General features: G+C 43.2%; 1 protein-coding gene across 1 annotated transcript; it reads right to left on the bottom strand.

Moving 5' to 3' along the window:
• Positions 1 to 660: 660 nt before the first annotated feature.
• Positions 661 to 24,390, bottom strand: LOC118769659 (synaptopodin-2-like). The gene is made up of 4 exons (XM_036516873.1): positions 24,229 to 24,390; positions 11,651 to 11,802; positions 7,755 to 8,500; positions 661 to 5,263 (listed from the first exon to the last, which is right to left on the bottom strand). The coding sequence occupies exons 1-4, from the start codon at positions 24,346 to 24,348 to the stop codon at positions 2,898 to 2,900; spliced, it is 3,384 nt and encodes a 1,127-aa protein (XP_036372766.1). The 5' UTR covers positions 24,349 to 24,390; the 3' UTR covers positions 661 to 2,897.
• Between the last annotated feature and the right edge of the window lie 502 nt (positions 24,391 to 24,892).

Raw genomic sequence — 24,892 nt, 5'->3', positions numbered from 1 at the left:
ACCACATACCTACCGTTGTCCATGTGCAGTGGAAACTATGTCTGTTCAGTCATCCAAAGTGTGAAGTCCCCACAGATTTTTACATTACTACATTACCTTACAACAGATTCTAAATACTTTTGTAAAGTTTTGTAAAGAGTTCTGGTACATCTCAGATTAAATGAGTAAAACTGAATCTTTCATGCCATGAATGTGTATGTGATATCAATCCCAGTTACAACCCTTTACTTTTCTTAATATTCATATATTAATATTCATATATTAATATTCATATATATTATGTTAAACATGTTCATATGAACATGTTTAACAGTAGCTTTCCTACCGCCTAAAAATGTGCCAATGTTCTTGCTAATGCCATCTGACATCAGTATAATATGCCATACTCCTGTATTTAAAATATTTGGGGGAAAACTGAATGGCACAGTGCATATGATGGTACAAAGTCATAGTAGAAGGTTGTGCACAGCTGTACATATCGACTGCCCAGAAATCATAAGGTGAACATGTGAGGTGAAATGCAACATAAATAATAAGTGATAGGTGTTTATCTATTCCATTCTACTGTCAAGTCTGACCAAAAAAAATCAAGAAAAGGGGGTGCAGAAGAACATGCAAGCATGAATGAAACCAAAAACAAACAAACCAAAAAAACAATCAAACAGATAAAGGAGATCTTTAATAGTACAGTGATGAAGAGTACAGAGTGCATCATGGAAAGAAAAACATGAAAGAAAGAAGAATTAGAAACCACGATGGCTAGGGCCAAACTCACTGTGCTTCTTCTAGCCTTTCTATGACCGGGCTATTCATAGTGGCAGTGCTGAGTAGTGCTTTGGGAACTGGACTTCCGATCAGGTTTGGATCAAGGTTAGCAGGCCATTTGAGTAAGGTATTTGTGTTTCGTCAGGTTTTATGCAGTTCAAATCCAACTGCATACATAAATGTTGTGTCAAATGAAAGCTGTGCAGCTCACCCTGGATGCTGGTTCCTGTTTAACTCCTTTAACTCTGTTTAATTCAAACTCCTACTCAACACCGATTCCGTTAGAAGATATTGTGTCTCTGCAGAATTGACCTTTCACTTCAGCGAATTGTGCCTTCCATCGTGGTTAGTAAAACACTATGAAAATAACAGAAGGTGTGAAAAGAGGACAGACGGGAAGGTGCCAGTCGGGTTTGAACACAAAGATCACAGTGAAGCCTCTCCTGGTGGGCTGACATGAAAGTGTGATTGGCTGCAGGCCACAACAGCAACAAGAGATCACAATCCTCATTGCTGTCAGTGTAATTGTGGAGTATTGCGTTAAAGGTAGCGAAAACAAAATGGCACAGCCCACAAAAGGTTCAAGACAGTAAACAAGTAGAAACAGACCGAAAAACCTCTCTCAGATCTACACACAAAGAGGGAGCGTATTCCTTCAAATGTTTTCCATCTCCTTGGCCTAACGTCAGTTGCTCATTCTTTTTTGTGGCTTTGCAGTCAATATGCAGTAATCCACCCTTTAGCAATGTAAAATTGCTAAAGCTTTATCTATCATAACATTCTACAGTAACATTCTCTCTGCTGTCTGAAGCCAAGTACAGTGAACATATGCTTTCCGTTGTAATGTAACGTATTTTGATACTTAAACTAAGCAGAACATTTTTTTGTCCCTTCACATAGCCAGTAAATGGTTAATCAATATTACTATACATTCTCTGTTTCCAGAGTACTGTTCTACTAGTCTACTGTGCAATTTGTTTTATCTTGTCCTGGAAGTCAGCTTTAAATATAACCCACATACTGTAGTAACATTTGCTTCTTCCCCTCCAGTTTATGTCATTGCAATAATCCTGTCAATGCTGACGTGATGAGGACAGAAAAAACTAGCCATGCACATTCTCCAGTTTAGACTGATTCATTAAAGAGTATGACATTTCTTTTACTAGCAATTTCCAATCTGTTATGTTTTTGATTTATGTCGAGGTGCCAAACATTTCAGGTCCTGAATTATGTCACGTATTGTGCACTTACTATGAATTCAATATTTCGTAGTGCTTACGTTCGCTTTCTGCATATTTTGGGGTTAAATCAAGCAATTTTTAGTAACTCTCCCTCTTACCTGTTCATTAGCAAAAGCTGACTTTTCCCTTTACCAGTATTAGCGTCCTCACATTTCTCAAACTTTCTTGGCACAATCTTTTGGCAAAGTCACAGAGAAGATTCACTAATATGACAGTCATATCTCAAAATCATTCTTATGAATCAACAATGATTCACGAAGTAAACACGTGTCATTTATGCTTCTGTTGAGCTGCATTTAAGTGCAGGAAAGTTTGCTCTTTCGTGCTTGCAGTAAAGTGTTCAATGCTTCAGGCCTCTGTAAATAGTTAAGCTGCTGCAGTATTAGCTTTTGTATTCAATATACAAAATTAAGACAAAAAGTATCTCAGCTGTTAGGCAACAGTATTCCAGAGAAAGAACAAATCCTTTAAAGTTTAAAAGCTACAATGGTACACAAAAAACAATTCTAATGCTACAATTTGTTTCAGTGTGAACTGAAGAAAGATGCAGAAAGCTATTTTCTGAAACTAGAGGCTATTTAAGGTGTTCATGGGTGACTAACCTCAAATTAGGTCTGATCTAAATTTTTCAGTTATTTGCATTTCGCTAATCAACAAGTGACAAGAATGACAAGAAGCTTATAGCTCAGCATTTACAAAGATTCTCAGCTGTTGAGATTGAAGAATGTGCCCTACTTTTCATTTAATAATAATCTGAATCAGGGCTGCGGCTAAGGAAGCAAAGCCTGCATGCCACTTCCTGGAGAATGTAGGAAAGAGGCTACATTTATACGCTTCACTTCAGTGCCTGCTACATCAAGCAAAGCGTGCAGAGCCCCTCCAGTGATGTCTTTACTGCCCCATGACAACCGGCTTCCAGGCCTTGGTTGTTAGCGCCGACTTTTTCGCAGAGAACTTAGGACGTGGGGCCGATAGCACTCCAGCTCCAGTGAAGGATTCAGCCTTCGAGGGCGGCGGGAAGCTAGGAACAGCGTAGGTGCTTGGGGGTGGGTGTTGAGGGTTGGCAGGAGCTTGGCAGATGGGACCATCATGCACAGCGGGTGGTGGAGACTGCTCTTTGGCAAAAGGGTATGGAACACTTACCGGTCCAGTGGACTTGACAGAGGGTGGACCAGGGGCTTGGGCCGGGGTAGGGGAAGGGGTGAGGGTAGGGATGTGGGCAGGGGCAAGATCAGGGGTAGAGGCAGGTTTAGGTGAAGGGCTCTTTGCTTCGACATTTGGCTCATATGTAAATAAGGAGGAATTCAGCTGGTAGGGCTGATGTTTCATGACATCCAAGACATTAAGATGTCTGGGGGGTGGTGCTGATTTAGCCTTGCTCTTAGCCTTTTCTGAGGGGGCAGATGGAGGGGGCTGCTTAGCTGCGGCAGGGGGGTAGAAGGGGGACAGGATGGGGTTGTATGACAGAGGAGGGGGAGCTCGGACATTGGGTGAATATTTCCATGAGCTCGGCAAAGAAGGGGTAGGTGACGAGGGTTTGACCTTGTTAGCCTGCACCGTCTCGGCATCCACCACAAACTTCTCCATGCGGGCCTGCCTCCTGGCGAACAGCTCTGCGCCTCTCCCTTTCATGGCCGGCTTCTCGGAGGAGATCTCATCCGCGGTGTAGGCGGACTGGGCCCTCGCTGCGTGCGGGTAGGAGTTCGCTGGCCGGGAGACCATGGAATGAGTGGCGCCTCGCGGCTTATTCCATGGCTTCGCGGGCTGGCGAGGTGCTGCGTGGGGCTGGGTCGGAGCTGTGGTACTCACGGGAGCCAGCTGGGGCTGCGGGGTCCAGGCGTTCACAGCGGGCTGCGGCTGGGCCTGCAGCTGAGCGGGGGCCCAGCCTGGCGCCGGAGACCGAGGTTGAATCTGAGGCTCGGGCGGAGTCCAGGAGCCCATCGCCACACGTGGCTGTGGGGAGCGAGTCTGAGCGGTGACCACAGCGGGACCAAGGGCAGCTGCAGGGACTTCGTTCTGCGCAAGAAGCAGGGGCACTTGGGCAGTGTTCTCGGTGGCCCACGGTGGCGCAGCCGGGTTGATGGTGGGCTTTGGCGCAACAGGTGGAGGGGTCTTGTACTTGACAGTCGGGGTCTGCAAGAAATTGCAGGCCTCAGCCCCAAGGCTAAGGTAGTCCTCCTCTGAGGCTAACTCTCCCTTTTGAGGAAGCTGTGGATTTGGCAACATGCTGGAAGGCGCTTTGGCTGTGCCCCTCTTTCTCGTGTCATGTAGTATCCCGGTCTTGATTGCTGGCACAGAGATGCGCTCATCTCGGGAGGCAATCAGCTCCCCGGTTGGTGACCAGACCTGGGGCCGTGCGTTCACGGGAGCGGGTGGCTGGACCACACGGTACTTGTTTTCTGGGTATCCCGGTGACACTGGGCTGGTGACACTTCTCGTGGGCGAAAAGGGTGCAGGCACTCTGTTTTGGACTCCCGAGAAGGGCTTAGCCGTCCTGTTGGGGACAAGGGACCTCGGCGTTTCATTGGCTTGCTGGAGGACCATACCATTCACACTGTGTGGGTATTGTTGCATCTGTTGCTGCTGGAGATAATGCTGCTGCTGCAGCTGCTGCTGTTCTTGCTGCTGTTGTTGCTGGAGCTGCTGCATGTTCACGTCCATGTAGGCCTGGGTGGTGGGGCTCACAGCGGGCTGCATGGAGGAGCCCCCCTCGATCTGCTGGGACTTTGCAACCATGGCGTTCTCAGCCTCCTGCAGCCCCTCGACCGGTATCCCCTTCCGCCTCATCTCCTCGTGCTCGGCCGTGATCTCGTCGATCCTCTGCCGGCGCTTGGCAAACATCAGGGCCCCTTTGCCCTTTGTCTCGGGCAGGCGTTCCATCCCTCCCTGGGCGTCAAGCTTCTTCTCTACCTCGAGCAGTCCGGTGTCCCAGTCGTACGTCACTACGCCGCCGCGGCCCTGGGCATTCGCGAAGAAGTCCTCGTCGAGCTCCGACTCGCTGGTGGCCAGTAGGGTGATCTCAAGCGCCTCGTCCTGCTCGTCCTGGTCTTCGTCCTCGTACTCGTCCTCGGGGTCGTTCTCGCCCGTTCCGTAGCTCACAAGGGTGTACTTCTTGGCCCTCTGCCGGTGCTTCTTGAACATAAGCACCCCCTTGTTGTTGGGGTTGGGCGCGGCGGTCAGGAGCAAGGCGATACGCTTACATTTAGACTTTGCCTCCTTCACTTGCTTCTCCGATTGGCTCTCACTGCGCCTGAGCCCTGGAAGGAGGGGATAGGGGTGGGGGATGTCAAAAGAGAGACAGAATTTTAAACAGTTGTGCCTTGTAGCAAACCCTATTACCACACATGAAGTTATGATTATTAATAGCACTGACACAACTAAGAAGCTAACCAATCCCTTCATTAGGACATGTATGCTTTGGGAAAATGCAGTCAACTATAATTGCATACTCTTGTTTCATTGCAGAGTCTGACGCTGGTCCTCTTTAATCCCACTGACTTTATTTACTCCTGCAGTGTGTATACTCCAGTTAAGTGCATAACATCATAACAGTCCTGAGCAAAAGCAGCTGCCAGAAGTTGACTGTAGCTTTGTCAAACCTTTCAGAACATTACAACTATCAATACTCATACTTTTAATAAGTATTTACACAAGAACAAGGCATCTTGAAATTGCAAATGGAAATGTCTTTAATGTGTGATATATTTATCTCATTCATAAGCATAAGGATAGATCATGCTCAGTGATGCCTCTTTGCCACACTCTCATTTTAAGACTTGATGAAGTTTTTTGACCCATATCAATTCACCATTAATTTAAAAACTCAGTAAACTCATTGCCAAGTACATAGAATATGCACATGTACTGTATACCCTTTTGAGGAGGTTTAATAACTATATTTATATATGTTTTGGGTGGTTTCCAGACCAAAACTTTACTATTGATAGAAGATAATCACAGACAAAAATCACTGGGAAAGAGACAAAGGTAGGGGTGTGGGCAATGAGTAATTTACTTTGTCATTTAAAAATAATTCAGTATGCCTTCCAAACACCGTTTACACGTGCCAGTATTAAAGTGTCTACGGAAGTGCATGGGCTTCATGCACCAGACACGTAAGAAACTTTTATTTGGTTGCCACTTGCTAAACATTTCTGAAAGAACGGCATTGAAATGAGCACGCATTCTGAGCATTGCTCCAATGCCTTCCGCTCATGTGTGAGTCCTTATTTAACTGCATGATGAAATAAGATGGCAGTAGTATCTCATGTTGGGGTGGCCCGTTTGCCCCCCAGTGCCCATAAATCACCCGCAGACCCCACTTTCAGTCTCCCATGAATAGCATTGGGTGCAGCATCACTGCAGCACGCATTTACATTGTACGCTAAAACGGCAATCAATATATCCCCTGTTGCCTCCTATGCACCTGATGGATCGGCTAAATACAACCTCTTTCTCATTCTAACCACCTTAAGCTCTGAAAGACCTGGCATACGTGACATTCAATCACTGCTTCTGAAAGCATTCACATTAAACATATACATAAAAACGTGTACCCTTAACTCATATATTTGTGTACCATACACAAAGTTAAAACTACCACCCACCGCAACACACAAACACAGCAAAACAGGCCAGGAACATATTTACAATAATTACAACACCATCTGGCATAAATAAAATATCCTCCTTTTTTGTTCTCCTGAAATAAACAGAAATTTATAAAAGCAACAATGACATTAGTCATAAAGTGGTGTAAAAAGACAGAGGCACAAAGCATTAAAAATAGCTGTGCATTACATTCAGACCAGAGTGTCCGCACAAGCCCTTATCTGTGAGTGCAGCAGGTCTAAAGTTAAAATCCTTGAGCCAAAGTCCAGCACATGTGCTCTGCATTTCAACTCTACAACGTTAGCCAACGGCTGAACCCCGTCTCCACTGCAAGTTTGCCTGCTAAGAAAAAAATCAATAATTATATATAAAAAAATAAATATAGTGTAAAAAGTGCATTGTGATATTTTTCTTGTTTTTTTTTCCCCCCAACTAACCTTAGGGTTTAGAAGGCCAGCGAAGTGAAGAGGTCACTTTCCACTGCAGGCAAGACTTGCAGTTTTTAAAGGATCGGGTGACGGGCCAGCGGCACACATGCTGGTGTCCGTCAAACGCACTTCTGCAGGCATCATCATCATCGGCGGGCGCTTGTTTTAGACTCGACCGCGGCCACAGCTACAGAGTTAACGGGGGCCGGTCGCCCCCCTGCGCCACCCGTTTCAAATAAACCTCACTCGCGCTGGGGAATAGGCTAAAAAAACGAAACGACCATCAACCGATCGTTTTCCCCTTCTCCTGAGTCCGCTGTCCATACTGATAATCCTTTTACAGTTTGCGCTGAAATTAACACACACAGAGAACTCTGCCCATAGCCTAACAAAATGATCCACTATGCATCTCTGTCCTCGTCACTACATCCCAACCGTCCGCCCCTCCAGCAGCTACAAGCCACCGCTGCTTTGAGCATGCCTCTAAGCGCAAACGGCTAGCAGGCGTGGAATGCCCACTTGTTCTAAGGAGCTGACAAATGTGTTCCTCTACCACTGGGAGCCTTAACGGCCCGACAGCGGCAATAAAAGAGATGAGAGAGAGCGGAGCGAGAGCCAGAGCGGACAGCGCGGCTCTCCCGGGAGAGGGGTGTGTGCTGGACGTGCAGGGGGGCCGGTGAGGAGGGGGAGGAAGCGAGGGGGTACTTACTCGCGTGCCTCGCCCTGTGCTTGTTGGGTCTGCCGAGGTCCCTCTCGGTCTCCGAGTCCCACTCCTCTGCCGGCTCGGGCCCCTCTGCTGAAATTCCAAAGGAGACACAGGCGGGAGGTGCCTCCACGAGCCCTCCTTCTTCCCGGGGAAGGACACGCCCACTTGCCCCCTCCTCCTCCTCCTCCTCGTCCTCCTCCCTCTGCCGGCCCTTCCCAGGGTGCTGCAGGGTCACCTCCACCTGGCCCAGGGAGGAGGACGAGCTGAGCAGCTCACCTCGCTGACCCAGGGGCTCCCTGGATGAGCGGAGGCTGTACAGGAGCTCGGTTTTGGAGCCCCCGGAGTCCAAGTCACAGCTGCTCTCCCTGTGAGGGGCGACTGCGTCCGGTCTCAGCGAAGCTCTGGGCTCGTCCAGGCTGTGGTCAGAAAAGGAGAGCTGGAGTTCCACCACGGCTCCAGGTGCAACCCCCCGAAAGGTGCGACCTCGGCAGGGGGCTTCCAAACTGCTGCGCTCCACAGGTTCCACGCCCTCCTGGGCCCGGGACCTGCCCCTTGGCTGGTCTGTATCGCTCTCTGTCTCCCCATAGTAGGCCTCGTCCTGGGACTCAGAGATGTATAGCTCCCTCGGAGAATGTGATCCTCCAGGGTAGATTTCCAGGGTAGTACTCTCCAGGCCTTCCTTAACAGCCTCTGTCTCCTCAAAATAGGCCTGCTCCGAGTCCAGGTCCGGAGAGTCACGAACAACACACCTGCACCAAACAAGAGGGAGCACACACAGCACACGTCACAGACGTGAGGCGAAAGCCTTGTGATCACTCTCTTCCAAAGTTAGCTCAGTTGCAATTTTTTGTTGTGATTCATTTTTCAAATCTATTTTCAGACAATTTTCATCCTGAGGACCTCATGTGGATGCTCATAAACAATGTATAAGCTCTTACACTGTCAAGAATAATGATAATGAGTCACACTCATGGACTGTGAGAGTCTACGTGTCTGCTTTCACATTGTATGTTGTTTGAACCTCTGACTACCAGATCTTTCTGAATTAAGTATGGGTACCATCCTGATATGGGAATGTTACTAACAAAGAAGTATGTATTCCTCAGTTAACTTTTGCATAAATGTTCTTCACTTAAGAGAAAGAGAGAGAAATAGGATATCAAAAGGGGGGAAGTAGGGGTGCATTTTGATTAACCTGCTATTCAAATATTCAATGGCTTCCTTGATTGAGTATTCAACTATTTCAAAAACGCTTCTCCTGCTCCAAGTACTTTATAAAGCTCAAGTTATTTCTGTCTAAATAATGACTCATTGCAAAGAGCTCTGCATCCATTCACATTTTCAGACAGCAACATTCATAATGTTGACACATTATCCTAATTTATGCAGGGTTCTTAGGCTCTTCTTCACCAATGTTCGTGAAAAAGAATAAAAAAAGTGGATTCAAAAATGTTGATTGAAAAGCTATTTAACTTACTAACCCGACGTAACCCAAGTAATTAATCAGTGATCTCAAGGATGACTTAATATTCTGTCTAATTGCTAAAAAATAGAGGAAGAATTTCCAGAGAGGGGTAGCGCCCTTGCCAGGAGCGCTGCAGGTAAGACGCAATGAATAATCAGAAGTGGAGATTTTATGACAATAACAGACAATCCCTCCAAGCATCCAGCCAACAGTTCTCAGTTGCTCGGGGACACAAAATAGAAATTGGCGGATGCACAAGGAAAAATATTTCAGACCATATCCAAGAGGGATGAGAGTTGCCAAGCGAGGGCTTGAACAGAAATGGAAATGTTTACAGTATGGCCTTTCCCCCCGTACTGCAACGAAACCAAGGGGCTGCCTCCAGGCATGGTGTCCCACACAGGTGTCACAGAGAGGAGGCACATAAGCGAGGCCTGTTCCTTCTTATCCTATGTTTAATGAATTTTAATTTCTCCAATGATTGGTCTGTTCAAAGCTTGATACCAAAACCAGGCAGGCAGGGCATCACTTTATATATTAATCAATACACTAATTAATCACCTTTATTCCTTTTTTTCATTTGATTTAAATGCTTCTTAAACATTCTTGGTGTTGACACTGACACAATATTTACTGTCAACAGTCATTTCAATGTTCTGTTCTTCAAATTTCTGTATATTATGATATACAGTATGAAGATTAAGGGTCAATTTTCTGGCAGATGCCTTGTGTAAATAGATGAGATTGGACACTTCCTGAAGGGCTCTCCCTGTAGGCCGGTGGGGTGGCTGGGTAAATAATGTGAAGAAAAGCGTAAAGCCTGAGGGATGGGGGTTAGATTAACAGTGTCTTTGCAGCCAGCCGGAGCAGGGCAGCTGCACATTGAGCGCGGGACGGAGACCTGCAGCAGCTGCTTCACTGTAAATCGGGGGAGCAGGCAAAGGTCACCTACTCTGCAAATTAATGATGTCTCAACCCATTAGCCATATTCCACACCGCTAGGTGTGAACGGCCCCGTGCCATAAACCGCGCCATTTACATGCAAATGAAACACAGGTCCTCAGCGTGCCCGAGACGGCAAGGTACGAAGGTTGCTGGAGATAACAGACAAGGCCAGTCTGTGATATATGTGTTTTCAATAGAAATAATGGCCAATTCTACAGAACAATGAGTTATCTTACCTATTCCTATTCATGTGAAATGAAAAGGAAAGTATATGTGATTGCTTACGACTGCATATGGTCCATGAAAATTTATTTAACAGGCAATTTTCATGGCATGCCATTAATAATTTTTTCATTATACAGTCACTCATGTAGCATATTGAAGGGTCACATAATGGTTCCCCAGAAGGGCTTTGAACCTGCAAGCTGCAATTTACAAGCACAGCTCCACAACCACAGCTCCACACTGCAACCTTAGTAGTATGTATTCCTCTTTACAACGCAACAGTCTACAGAGAAGGCATGATTTAATTTCTATTTAATCTGTACGTAATTTAATTTATGTCACACCTTCCAGCATATGATGCATAATGCAGTGCCATGCATAGCATTAACAGTTTCACAGTTTGGTAGCTGTTGAAGGGTGAAGAGTAGAGACACAGGCGTTTGGTGCAGGGATAACAGAATAAGTGGCATTCCAAAAGGGACAAGGATCAGATTGTTTATTCAATCTAACCACTACTTGTGTTGACAGCCTTATATAGGAAATCCCCCTCCTAAGTGCCCTGGCTGTTGAGATTTCTCCCATCATGCCCTGAGACTCTGCCTCGATTGGTCCAGCAGGGAACCCCCTCCCCCACCACCTTCCCCAGTATCACTGAAAGTTCATAGTCCTTTGTGGATGAATACAAATACCCAGCCATGAGATCACTGATTAGTTTTTACCATCTGTATTCATATGCTTGTTAATATATTAAGTTTTATACTTTCTCATCAGTATCCAGGAAAAACAGCATAATAACTCTGTTTGAAACTTATTGCTCTTATGGTCCTCCTGCCTGAAAGTGTGAGTGAATGCAGATCTCCTTCACGCAGACAGCTTGGGAGTTTTATGCAGTGCTTGAGGGGGGAAAACAGCTTTGGTTTATTTAAACATTTGATCTTGGGAACCATAAAATATTCAGTTTTCAAATAAACGGAAATGAATCCCTACTTCTTGTCCATTTTCTCCTTTTGCTTTTTGCTGCAGTTTCTACAGACTTGGTGTTTTTTGTTTTGTTTTGTGTCTTTGCAGGACACATTTTTCCATACAGCAATGTTGTTTGTGCATTTTCCAAAAGTTCCTGTCAGAGGGTCATAACATATAGTCTCAAAAGCAAACTGACACAATCCCTGTCCTTTGCAGGTTAGCTGGTCTGTTCTGCAATTCTGGGAGCCATGAACTATACAATTATCAAATTATTCAAGCAGTGTGTCCCTGCCGCCTGTACCGTTTGACGAGCAGCTGCAGGTTTTCCCCGGAGGCATCCATGATGTCCATGCTGTCCCTGAGGGTGAGGTCAGCGCAGGGCTCCCCGTTCAGTGACACCACCTCGTCTCCCTCGCACAGCCCCGCCAGGGCCGCACGCCCGCCACTGTCCACCTGCAGGGGAGACAGCAGAGTGCCACCGGAGACACCACGCAAACGCAACAAGGGGGTTGTGGGCTCAAGTCCTGGATGTGGGCACTGACATTAATCCCTTGCGCAAGGTCGTCATCATGAATTTCCCCGGTAAATATCAAGCTTTACAAGCAGACAGTGCATGAAAGGTAAACTATGCAGGGCACACTAGCTACAGGCAACAGCTGCACAAATCATGATAACAGAAAGAGTGGTAATCATAATAACCCTGCACCACAGCATGTTTAATTCAACCCCCCGGTTTTCAGAGAGCACAGATCACCAGCGCAGTGCATCGGCTCAGACGTGCGCATACTGTAAATGGAATGGTATGCAGGCTCTGCCTCGAGAACACCAGCAACAATAGGGGAGAGCTTTTCCACCTTTTGATTTACATATCAGGGCTTCTTTCCTCTGGGTTCTGACTGCTCGCGCAGAGAAACAGACTCCCCCCGGCCTTCGCCTCTCCATTTAAGTACCGCGGCAGGAGATGGGTTCGCATCTGCTAGTGCAGAGGAGAAGCGAGCTCAGGTGCCAAGTGTTCCTGCTCATTCGAAGGCGAGTGAGCTTTCTCAAACACACAGTCTAAACAACAAACAACAGTGCAGTTGGACCCCTGTTCTTCCTCATTGTAAAGCACAAGGACTGAGTATTTGGCTTTATAAGCCACAGGCCAGAGAAATGATGACCTGTTTTCTGTTTTCTGTATATTGAAGTGACAACTGAATTAATTTAGTTGTGCAAAATGTGACTGCACATCATATTTAGAGCATATTTTAATTCTTACATCTGTGTCACTGTGTCAGTTTAATGTTGTGACAGGTGGTTGTCACTTGAGCTAGCATTCAGGGGGGACACAACAGGTCAAGAACCCAAAAGTCAAGGCAAGCGGTGCAGGGGTATCGGTCAGTCAGCTTCCTCAAGTTCCAGTACCACTGTGGTGAAGTCATTCCTGGACAGGGTCTATTCCAGAAGGGATGCCATTGTTTTTAGATGCTGACTTCACAACTGGGACTGAAATTCCAGTCAAACTAACTGTTGTGTCAGTCTGCATTATACTGCAGACAACAGAACTGGCTATGAAGAATAAGAATTAATGGACACTAACAAATCAACAACTTTGCCCTGAGGACAGCCAAGAGCTGGTCAAATTAAATGGTCCTCCAGCCAGATCTGGGATTATTATAGTCATGGTTTATTTTTCATACATACTGATATTAAACACTGAACACTGTATGTTGAACTCCCCAGCAAAGACTTGTAAAGCTGAAAATGACATTTTCAAGTTACCAAGTTCTTATTTAAATCCACTTTTAATAGCTTTTTAATAGTTAACGGTGAATGCCCTTGCCCTCCAATTCCAGCACGCAGTTAATAAAACTGTAGAATCTTTTAAAAATTACGGAGTCCTGATTCGTTTGCAGCAGTTTTGCTTACTGTGACCTTGAAGCAACGAAGCGTGCTTCTGCCGCCAATCTCTATTTAAATAGCGAGCTGCACCTGGTCCCTCTAGCGCATTTAGCGAAAACATCTACACTATCCCTGCAGAAGCACTCGCTCTGCAACCTGGCTTTGATATTTAAGTCCGCACACCCGCCGCGTCGCATGCCGTATCGGTGACATGATTTAGTGACACTGCCCGATGAGGAGCGAAGTTTTAACAAGCCTCCAATCGGAGCTACGCGCACGTGCATTCCTTTTTATTCTAAGTATCTACCATACCAGGTTATTGATTTCGGCGGAGGACTTTTTCAAGAGAATAACCATACCAAGTCACGTAAACTCCAGCATAACCCGGTGGTGGATATCCTAAATCAACGTAATTTGCTTGACCACTATTGGCTGTAATTTACACCTTCAATAAATACTGTACCGAGCAAAAACTGAATATACGTCTGGATGTAGTTTAATAACAATCGACGTGACTGTGGTCAACCTCTGACTCCACAGTAATGGTAAACAGCTCCAGTTCAAAACAGTTTATTGCTTTTTGCTTTTTGTGAACAAAAACAAGGTAAGCAGAACACGATAGCAATACTGACGATAGCAAAGTATTAGGTATTATTTCATGCATGAACTGATTCTATACACCTACTGATGATGCATTGAATTTGTATGTCAAGAGGCAAACAGCGAATGCAGCGAGTTTAGTAAATATACTGTTGTTTCTCAAGAAATAAATTAATGATAATATGGGATTGTGTCATTTCTGCTATTTATGAAGCGCAAACCACCGTTATCACAGTATTGCGGCGCACTAATCTAATGCAAGAATCTACTGATGAATTATGCGGATCCCAGTTGAACAATAGCCTACTTATTTTCATCTAAATTGAAAGTGCATTTTATTTTAATGAAATTCAAATTTTAATGACTAAAATGTACGAAAAACTAAGTTTTATTTATTTTACTTTTTTAAGAGAAGAAAACAAGCGCATTTCCCTTAATGGCCTAGATATTCAGGTAAAATAAGTCACAAGTAAGAATGCCGTAGTAATTAAGTAGAGCACTATTACAAATTGGCCACTAGAGGTCGCAGCAATGCTCTTGAATCTCAGAGCAAAGTTCAACTTTGTTGCCAAATTTGTAATATTAAACTGGTCGATAAGAAGGTGCCAAAGGTTCTCACAGTTCATGCTAGCATGAAAATAGAGGCAGGGGACTGCCACTGACACAAAGATTTATATCTACACAATTAACACACACATGTTATAGAATTACTACTCATTATGGTTGTGGTTTAAAACATGGATGTATCTGTTTATCTAGCAAGCAATCTATCTGTCTGTCTGTAATTTTCCAGATAACTTCTATTCTCGCCGGTAGTTTGAAATGGCTTGCATTAGTTGTAATAGCTCACATGAATGAGCACCTCATTATAGACTATCACCATGCAGGATAACACTGAAGATGCTTAACCTGGGAAATGACCACAGCTAGAAAAAAAAAAAACAGATTTACAGCACCAGCGGGAAAAAATGCTCCATAAACCTAATAGTCATCACACCATTGCATCAGGCTGAAATGAAGTCTCATTTAGGAGGAAAGAACTGGTGTAGCTGAGATATATTCAGGAGACCAAGGTGAAAAGCACTACAATGAAGGAATATCAGTGCTAGAATTAATTTATTGATGTTGGGGGGTGGGGGTTACTACCTTCAAAGATCTTGTATGTATATGTATATGCATGTTTAATGAGGAGTGTCTGGGTGTGGCCATAGACTGTTACAGCACCCCTTGTAGTAATAATGAATGCTCTCTGCCTTGGCCTTTACTACCCTCTACCTATCATACCTACACTTCGAGGGAGGGGGTTCATGATGCTTGCTGCGGCAACACCATTATGGAAATAAAATGGTTATCCTTAGCTCTTCAATCAGGAATATTTATAGGTTCGGTTTTCAGGATGCCATTTGATCCCGTGAAACTACTTCAGTCATCCACTGGTGCCCTTCCAAGCATCATATTGGTCCATTTATACACAGGCAATTACACAGAAGACCCCTGCGGGTAGTGCTGGTCTAATTCAAAGCAAATTCAGTGCACAGCTGTTTGAGACAAACTGCAAGTAAGTAAGACCTCACACTGCCTCGCTTAATTTTCAGGAAGGTTCATATTTCAGAAATTAAGTCCAAATGGGATTAAAGGACTGTCACTTAGCATATAAATCAATTTATATAGTAAAATATTATTTCAATCACTCACTCACCATGTTCTAAAAAATCCACAGACAGATTTGAATGTATTTTGAATTTTAATGTGTTTAATGTATTTATACAGTACAGATAGAATGACTGAGTGTTAATACACATATGTGAAACTCATTGAAACACAAGATCAAGACTTTTTTTAACCAAAACAATGAGAGATTTTTCAGTTGAGCACACTTTTAAAACAGAGGGTAATCATTTCTTATTGTTTTATTCTTTCTAGCAATACATGCTCATTTAAAATCGCTGAACTCTGAATACTGAATTCATTCAAACCTGGTACTGCTGAACTCTGAATGCTGAATTCATTCAAACCTGAAGCATCTTTGCATTGCTGGGGGGAAAACTTTTAGTTTGAGTGAAAAACACACAATCCAAAACAATTATAAGATTTTAAAATTCTGGGTATTGTTATTAATAAGACAATCACTTCACAAAGACTTATATAACTGACATTGTCAAGTTTTACAGTAAAGATAGCAGTGCTGTTTTAGCATCTTACACAAAATTGTTTCCAATACATATGAAAGATTTGTGGTTGTTGAAAGTCAACCACCTGTGTACAAACCCGCCACTAGGTGGCAGTAGCGACTAATGCTAACCACTGACAAACGCAGAGAAGTTCCTGGCTGCATGGGTTTTCTTCAGGCTTTGAGAGCAAAGTGACTTCTGCAGAGGTGAACAGGATTTTTTTTCTTTTTCCTGAGAAACATCTGTTCTCAGACTGTTTTGAATTACTTTAATTTAATGTACCACAAATCTAGGAGAATTAAACCGTATGGTAAAAGTGGAATCTTCTTTCTCATGGCCCTCAGGAAGTGAAATTCCACATTCCTGGAATGTAGATAGACAAAATGGGACTAAAATGGGAAAACAAAAAGAATGGTCACACCTTTTAACAATCCACAAAGTAGATACGTCTTTGATTTATTTTTAATTTTGATTCTATCCCTATGTAGGCACAGTACTGTACATAAACATTGTACTGCCCTGTGCACAGCCCATTAAATGATTCCATTCTACGATGCATATCTTTCTCAGTTACATTTGGGGTTTACGTGTTTTGGTAATGCATATTGTGCTGATTCTTTGAGAATTCCTTTTGTAAGGGTCTAGAAATACTCTTAGTTAAGTGCATTGTGAACAAAAAGGATGTTTTATTCACTCCTTTGATTTTTATTTAACATTTTAGTATTGTATTTGTTATTTTCAGTTAAACTGACTTTTTTCCATTTCATGTGTTGTAACATAGGTGTGTATATGATTATGCTGGATGCATCATATTCTTCTGTAATTGTGAATGCTGTAATTAAACATGCAGTGCCATGTAGAGCATGAGATATCCTCAGATAATTCTAGCGTAATAATTCCCATAGCTGATTCATTTCTGGGATGGGGGTCTGAAATCAATTAGTTGTTATATTGCACATGTACCCCCCTGAGCTATGCACGTGCAGTTTTATTTTATAATGTAGAATGGACTCCATAATATGTTACATATTATCATGTGCAATTTGTCAAAATAATTTTCCTTCTTTTTATAGCATGTGTCTGAACATTACTCATCCTACAGAGCGCATGTGGGTTTGAATGCAGGATCTGTATGATTCATGTGACAGCTTTTTTGTTTAGAATAGCAGACTAAGGGTTACTGTGGTTATTTTTAGTCAATGGATGCACAGTACACAAATCGTGGACTCTAATCACATGCAAACAATTGTCCAAACAGATAACAATAGAAAATTTTAAGATGAAAACTATGCAGATTCATTCAGCTAATTGCCTGTTTTCTGTGTCCATCGGCATGGTTGTGGTCCGTGTGACTGGATGCAGGGGATATCTGATTGTTGCTTACCGTAGGGTGTGAGGGTCGTGAGAAAGGAGCACAGAGGCATCACAGAGAGAGGGCAGGGGTGCAGCCTAGTGAAAGAGTGAAAAGGACACGGCAGAGGACGAGTGGCAGGCTGACCAGCTGCACCTTCTGCCCTGTAGGAGCCGATGGGGATTGCTGGGACCTGACATTTGAATGGTCTCACAAATCCACATGAGTAGGGCACACTCATTAAGGGAACATGAACAGGGTTGTCCTGATTGGTTAAATGTATGAGCATGTGTGAAAAGAGCAATCACAACTCCCCACACCCTCCAAGAAACCTGGGCATGCCCACACACATGCAAGCACGCATACGAACAGGCAGGCACATGTGGAGACACGTATTCTGTATGCAATAAAACATAGGCAAAGACACCTGCGCACATACATGCACATACACTCGCACATAAACAAGTATACAGTGTACTGATCTGGCTGAGAGACATTCACACATCTAGGGCAAAATCTTCACCAAGCTGTGATCACCCAGGCCAAGGGGTACAATATTTAGCCTGCTGTGCCTCTCTCCTACTCTGTGGGCCACAAACATCTATTCCTCATTGGCTTTTGAAACTAATGTCTTTTTTGGACAGCCACCATACGCATTTCCTTCCACACTGCCATTGATATAAATCTTTCTGTATTGTGCAGCATATTATGGTTTCACGATATTCCCTGGCCTGGCTCTTTGCATTGCTCACTAAATATCCCTTTTTCGTTTAGTGACTAATTATCTGAAAGGCACAGGGGACCAATAAAGCATACAGAGCACTGGCTTTGAGGGAAAATTCACCTGCATTGTAATACAGTCGCTGAAACGGACACATGCACAGTGCTTGAAAGACTTAAGTGATGAAAAAGAAAAAAATACTAAAATCTAAGCTGGTGATTGAGCCTGATTAACTGCAGAACTTGCACTAACTGCTCTTAGCATAAACCATACAGTCATAAGTGAACATTTAATGTACATCCATTGAGTGCAACCCATGGAAGCAGACTCTAGCAGCCAATCAACCAATAGTAACAGATGTCTTCAAACCAAAGGGAGACTATTCAGCCTGTTCAGTATAATAATGGAAACGGATGGGCTAAATAATTAACCAATCATCCAATGGGAATAGATGAACAAGCATGTATCATTGTATATGATATCAGCACATAATCCTTCCAGAACATGATTTTTTTTTAACACTTTGCAGTGTTGCATTTAGGAGTCTCCCATTACAACACAGAGTAACACATTTTCCCTCAGAGCATTATCTGGTACAGTAGGATGTACAGATCTAGAGAATATATGGCCAAGTAAATATTCCAATATTTCATTGTTTTGGACATTGCCAAAAAAAAAAGATTCCCGCCCCTTTAAAAGTGAGTCATAGCTTCACAATCTGTGCTCCTGAGCCAGGGCTTCCAAAAGCCATAATAAAAAACAACTTCCTTTTATGGGAAACGGCCTCCTGCGTGCAGAAAACCTCTTCTGTCTCTTTTTTTTTTTTTCAAAGTGAACACTTTCTCCTGAAAAGGAAAATTTCACACACATGCAAGTTAATGGCTGTCCCATGTGACCTGGCCATATCAAACCTGCAAATACCCCCACTGCCAGTGTAACGTCTCCTCTGGTAGCGTTATATTGGTTTTGAGAGTTTTTTTTCTTTTTTTCTGACAGTGATTTCTTTTGCTGCAGCAGCACCGGAGGCAACCTGAGCTTATTTCTTCCAGATGACTCTGCTACGTCCTGTGATCGCAATGCTCGCTTTTAGGGATTACGTCACACGCCCGTTCTGCAACCCAGGATGGGGGGTGGGGGTGATTTCAGCCACCACGCAGCAGTGCAGACAAATATTTGACAGGTGAGATGAACAAAGCCACTTGCAGCATCTTACAGAAATATAATAGGCAGACATCATTTGGGCCTACGTGGGCCTGAAGTATGAATAGCTATACTATCAAAAATCAAAAATAAAGCCTTGTGAGTTGTAAAATGAGGTTCACCTCTTCACCTCAATTAAATCCTATCTTAAATTTGTTCAATTCAATTTGCTTCTGGTTTGTAGTAGTCAGATACAACACTTTGCACATATGCTGCTTAAGCTGGGTAATTAATAGCCATGAAAAAGCATTTTGTGTCCTGTTTATTAATAGAAAATTGACATTTTTCCTTGTACCTTTTTTAATTAAACCAATCTCTCTGTTCTGTCTATGAGATTAGTGCTCATTAGAATATTGCACACCAGTGTCTGAAGAACTCCAATTTCTTATGCTTGCATTGTTTACAGTGCTTTTCCACAAATGTTAATGGTGAGTGTGGTAGCAAAAAAAATGAGGCACACTGCATACCGGCAACCTTACATAAATGCAGTATGTCCTCATGTTAAAAGAAAGGACTTGCACATTATGACCTTCTCAGATTTTCGTGTTAAGTTAAAAAGAAAAATTCGAAATGGGAGCACTCCTTTCATGTGAAAATGACGTAAAATGAAAATTGCTTCAGTGGAAAATAAGTACAGGATGTTAGGATATTTTTAAGCATTTGTAAAAACAATGCATTAAATTACTCTGAGCTGTGGGACTGAGTGCCCCTAATATTTTTGACCTATCCATCGACGTCCAGCGCTAACTGGACACATATTAAGAAAACATGCGTGGCATTGAAGCGTATACTCCATTCATTACAAACATTACTTTTCCTAATAGGTTAACATTTGCTCAGTTACTGGGGGAAAGTTGCATTCCAGAGGAGCTCTAATCAAAAGATAGTTCAAGTGTTGGCTGGGATTTTGTAAACAAAACAGTGCATGAAACTGGCGGAAATACTTCAATGCAAGGATGTACTGTTTCAAGTCCTGTCCATGTCAAAAAGAGACATGCAGAGACAGTTTTAAAACTTTACCTTGGAGCAGTTCTTGTTATTCCGCTATACACCAAATGATCGTTCCTCCCAAGAGTAAACGAGCTTGTTTTTACCGTTATCCATGTGCTTGGCCAGTGTGCCTCTAGATGGTGCTATAGAGACAATATTAATATACCTTATCTTCCATCACTGGTTTCACATTCCCTCATGATAAGAATTTCGGTCATGTGATATTAGGGCGTTCCCTAAAGAAAAGGATCTCATCCCCTCCAGAGGTGAAGTCATTCTTTCCAGATATGAAGTCGTGCCCTTGAGGTATAAAGTTTTTCATTCAAGATAGGCATCTTATCTCCTCAAGAAATGAAGTTGCTCCCTTTAGATATGAACTCAGTCCATACAGATAAATATTTCCAGTCTTCATATCCCCTCAGGGTCTGCATAGGTTTGTAGCCACATTACGATGCTTTGCAGATCAGGCTGTGCAAATTTATCTATGTGTGAATAGCATTAGACAGGATTCTGGTAATGGTTTCTGGTAACGGTAAGTCATGGTAAGCCAAATAAATGTCTGTTCATCTTTGCAGTGCTGTAAATCCTGTTTGGTGCATTTTTAAAAATGTATGTATAAAATATATAAAAAGTGAGAGACACAGCCCAATTCAGATGAGTCTTTCTTCCATCGATCAGGTTTTTGTGAGTTGGTGCAGTGCTTGTTACGTAGGTGTAAAGCTTGTGATTATATAGCTAACCAGAAGCCTGTCTCAGCTGGTTTTTACCCATAATGCACAGTGCTAAATCCAGTCATCATGACAAATGGACTTCTGTTTATGCCTGCTCAGTTACTGTGAGAGGTCCCATCTCATCCCTCTGGGCTTTTGATCTCCCTGCCTGCTGCATAAATGAACAGACCCAAACACCTGGACAGGCCTGACCTGAACTCCGGACACAGTGATGTCACTCATGCCAGGGTTGCCCAAGGCAACCTGCATACACTGTGCACCAATGTTGACATGCAGTGCCATGGCAACTTCCTGTCTGTGTCTCAGGCAGACTCCATCCAAAGCAAATGCTGTGAGTTAGGAATTGTATTTGTCGTGGCTCTTTGCCTACTATACAAAGAATGGCTTTGCACTAAAGGCCTTTGGTGCCATTGCAGAGAAATCATGAAGGAGTCCTCGTTTTATTCTGCTTGACCGATAGCAAATGGAATCACTGGAATGTGCTGACACAACATCTCTCGCCAACTTGTGAAAACCAGTGGTTGTTAATGCCAAAGGGTGAGAACTGTTTGACCAAAGAAAGTGCGGTGACTGCCTGTGAACCTACAGGTGATATCTCAAACCCAGCCCACAGGCCAGACAGTACTGTATTAATCACTGCGAACACAGTAATAACAGACCAGGCGGTACATTGAAATAACAGAATTCTCCTTTTTATTGTTGAAATTTGATACGTGTGTTATCAGACAGTTGCGCCGATGTGGAATATTCCAGGCTCTTTTTTTAGGCTTATTCTTTTTTTTTAAGTCAGTCAAGAGTAATTTCAGATCCAAGTAAGGACATTGCCTGGCTGCCTGCTGCAGTCCCCACTAGCTCACCCTTGCCAGCACCAATCAGCATCCATAACCTTGTGGCGGTTTCTTAATCTGCCGCTCGACCCACGACTGGGGTCGCGGCCGCTGCAGGGGATTACCATTTTCCACTAACCCCCCCTCCAGACACTGACTTTATCCCCCGGCAGTACTGTACTCCTTAATGAGAACACTGCAATCTTTTTGGCACCTTCTGATGGAAAACTGGGCATCCTCAGATATAACTTTTAAGTGTTTTATACATTATAAGCAGAAACTCACAATGGTATAATAAAGAAAAATCGGCCTCTGGGTTGCTGTTTCTGTATGTTTTCCTTGATATTATATTCTGCTAATCATATGCTGATATGCATATGCCATACGTGTAAATGATTATACTTGGCAATGAAAAATTACAGGCAATTCCAAATGGCCAGACCAATGGTTATGGGTTCCATACATTATGAGTCAACAGCAACCAACTCTGGAGTCTGCAATACCACAGTGTGAGTTGCCTCTTCACTTGAAAATATGAGTCTAGAATATAATTATTTGGGATGTTGACATCTGGCAAGGACATCTTGACTAGTATGTGTGAATTCACATTATGACATTATGTTTATGAGTTAATACACAACTATGCCCAATAAATCTACAGTGTCATAACCTACACAAGGCTACTGCACAGCTGCCTGTGCAATAATCCACTCTTTTAACCAGAAAAATTCCTTTGACCATCCACACACCCACATACTGTAGCTCCAGTCCAACTGTGCTGGTGTAGCCACACTCTACATACAGAACGCCAACAAGGACCCGTGTGTGGCGTTTTGCATACACAGCTGTCCCTAAACTGCACTTTCAAAAGGTCTTCTCCCCTACTACATACACCTTGAGCTCCATGAATGCACAGATACAGAAATCACTGTTTTCATCATTACAGTGTACATTAATGCTGTTTGCTAGTTAAGCAACTGGAAAATAAGATATTTTGGAAGTTACTCAGCCAATGCTCATCATTAAAACCAACTGCAAAGTTCATTCGAAAGTAAATGATGAACCCATTTTCAAAATATGTGATCAGAAAACTGAGGCCTGCATAAGTGCTATAAGAACGTAAAAATAACTAAAAAATGAAATACTACCTCTCGTCGTATATTGTCATTATAAAACGCCACCCCAACGCCAGCCTCTCATTAATGACGAGGTCTGGTCAGTCCTCACATCTGTCCTGAAGAATGTTTACGTTTTGCAGAGATTAGCGTGAGTGATAACAGAGTGCGAGAGGTTCAGCGTTGCTCTCGCTCCGTAGCCCCGCGGTTGGCCTCACGCTGCGCTCATTTTACCATGTAAGGGCTTGCGTTTATCAGATTTTTACAGTTATCGTCAAAACCGTTTTACTAGGTCTGGTCTCTGCGGAGATGGTAAAGGGTGAAGTTTCTCTGTTGCTTTAGACGGATTCTCTGTCTCGTTCAACAAAATCTACTTGCATGTAGTCAAAGCCAATCACAACATTGTCCTGTTGGGGGTATTCCCCTGTTTCATAAATTGCATCACAGGGGTACTCAAGGAAATATCCCTTTTTTCAACATCGAGGGACTCTTCCTTCTCTCCAAATTCTAAGGTTTCATTCACTACCTGTACCTATGTGTCACTACTCTACTACAGTGGAAAAGGTGTTGCTTTCCAGACGCAGGATCTACAACTACAACTGGCTTCATTGCGATTGGAAGCATATTAAGAACAATCTTTGGGGGTGGTCTTAAAAAATCATTGGCAATGTGAGAGGAATGTAAATTAATCTAATTACTCTTCCACGATGAGGAAAATGCCAAGAGGAGACATTCCGTTACATCAGCTGGTGATGATTATCTTACTATTGTAAACCTTTTTCCTTCCATTTTGTACCTTTTCCTAAACATAAATTCACGATTAGATAATTCCATTGTTAGATGTTGGTATGGGAGGAAGGTGTCTTGCTCTAACAGTCCTTTGCGATAAAATATTCGCTGCGCGGGCGCTCTGCGTTATCATACAATTTTCTGCCTGTTGATTCAATTAATTTCTGAGTGGAAAACAGCAGATAGTCGGCGGGTTAAAAAATAATCAAAGCACTTTTACTCGACATTTTTAATCAAACCGCCGTAGCTTAGAATAACTCTTACACCTAACAGAATGGCATTTTCTTTATTGTTTCTTCAGGCAGAGGGACTAATGTATATTAAAGAGGGAAAGCAACTAAAATTTTAAATTCATTGCATTCCCATTCCAGTGTGTATAACCATTTAATAATCACCGGTGTAATAGTATTAGTAATAATAATAAAATAATAATAAACTACACGATATTAAACTGTTTCGCTTCATCAAAAGTATTCCTTATGTTTGGAGTGGTCGAATCCTACCTGAGAGACCAGCAGAGGTTGGTGTAACTCATTGCCCTGTCGCAAAGTGAAACCCCAGGGCGCTCCTCCACGCACAGTAACGCAGAGGTAATCCCCGGTGCCCATACTGGCGGACCTCATCAGCGGTCGCCCACCAGAAACTCTGTCATCAAGTTGCTCGGAGTGGAATCTGCAGCGCTCTGAAGGGGCGCAAGTAGCGCCGCTCGGTTTGTTGGATCGCAGAACCATTCGCATCTAGCGGCAAGGCGAGAGCCCAGCCCGCCTCCACACGTCATTTTCCCAAGGCCTGCCCCCGATGCTTACTTTGTACATGTGTTTGATATATTAAACGGAATCTCTGATATAAACTTACTCTTTAGTCTAAAAGATACATTATCTCCACAATTACAGGCACTTGCACATGATGCATATTTTCGCTGGTCATTAAATGAGTAACTATTGTAAGTACCACTACAATACAGTAATACCTACTGCAAATGTACACACATACATATGCACACACGCATATATGCTTCTCCTCCTCCTCCTCCTCCTCCTCCTCCTACTACTACTAATAATAATAACAACAACAACAATAAAAACAGCAGCAATGTAATGTTTCATAATCATAACATGGACTACAGGGACAAGCACTGTGTGCCTTTAATGTCCTGTAAGTGAATTA

Source organism: Megalops cyprinoides, chromosome 22 (assembly GCF_013368585.1).
Source record: "Megalops cyprinoides isolate fMegCyp1 chromosome 22, fMegCyp1.pri, whole genome shotgun sequence".
Lineage (NCBI taxonomy): Eukaryota > Metazoa > Chordata > Actinopteri > Elopiformes > Megalopidae > Megalops > Megalops cyprinoides.
This window is presented reverse-complemented; position numbering and strand designations above follow the sequence as displayed.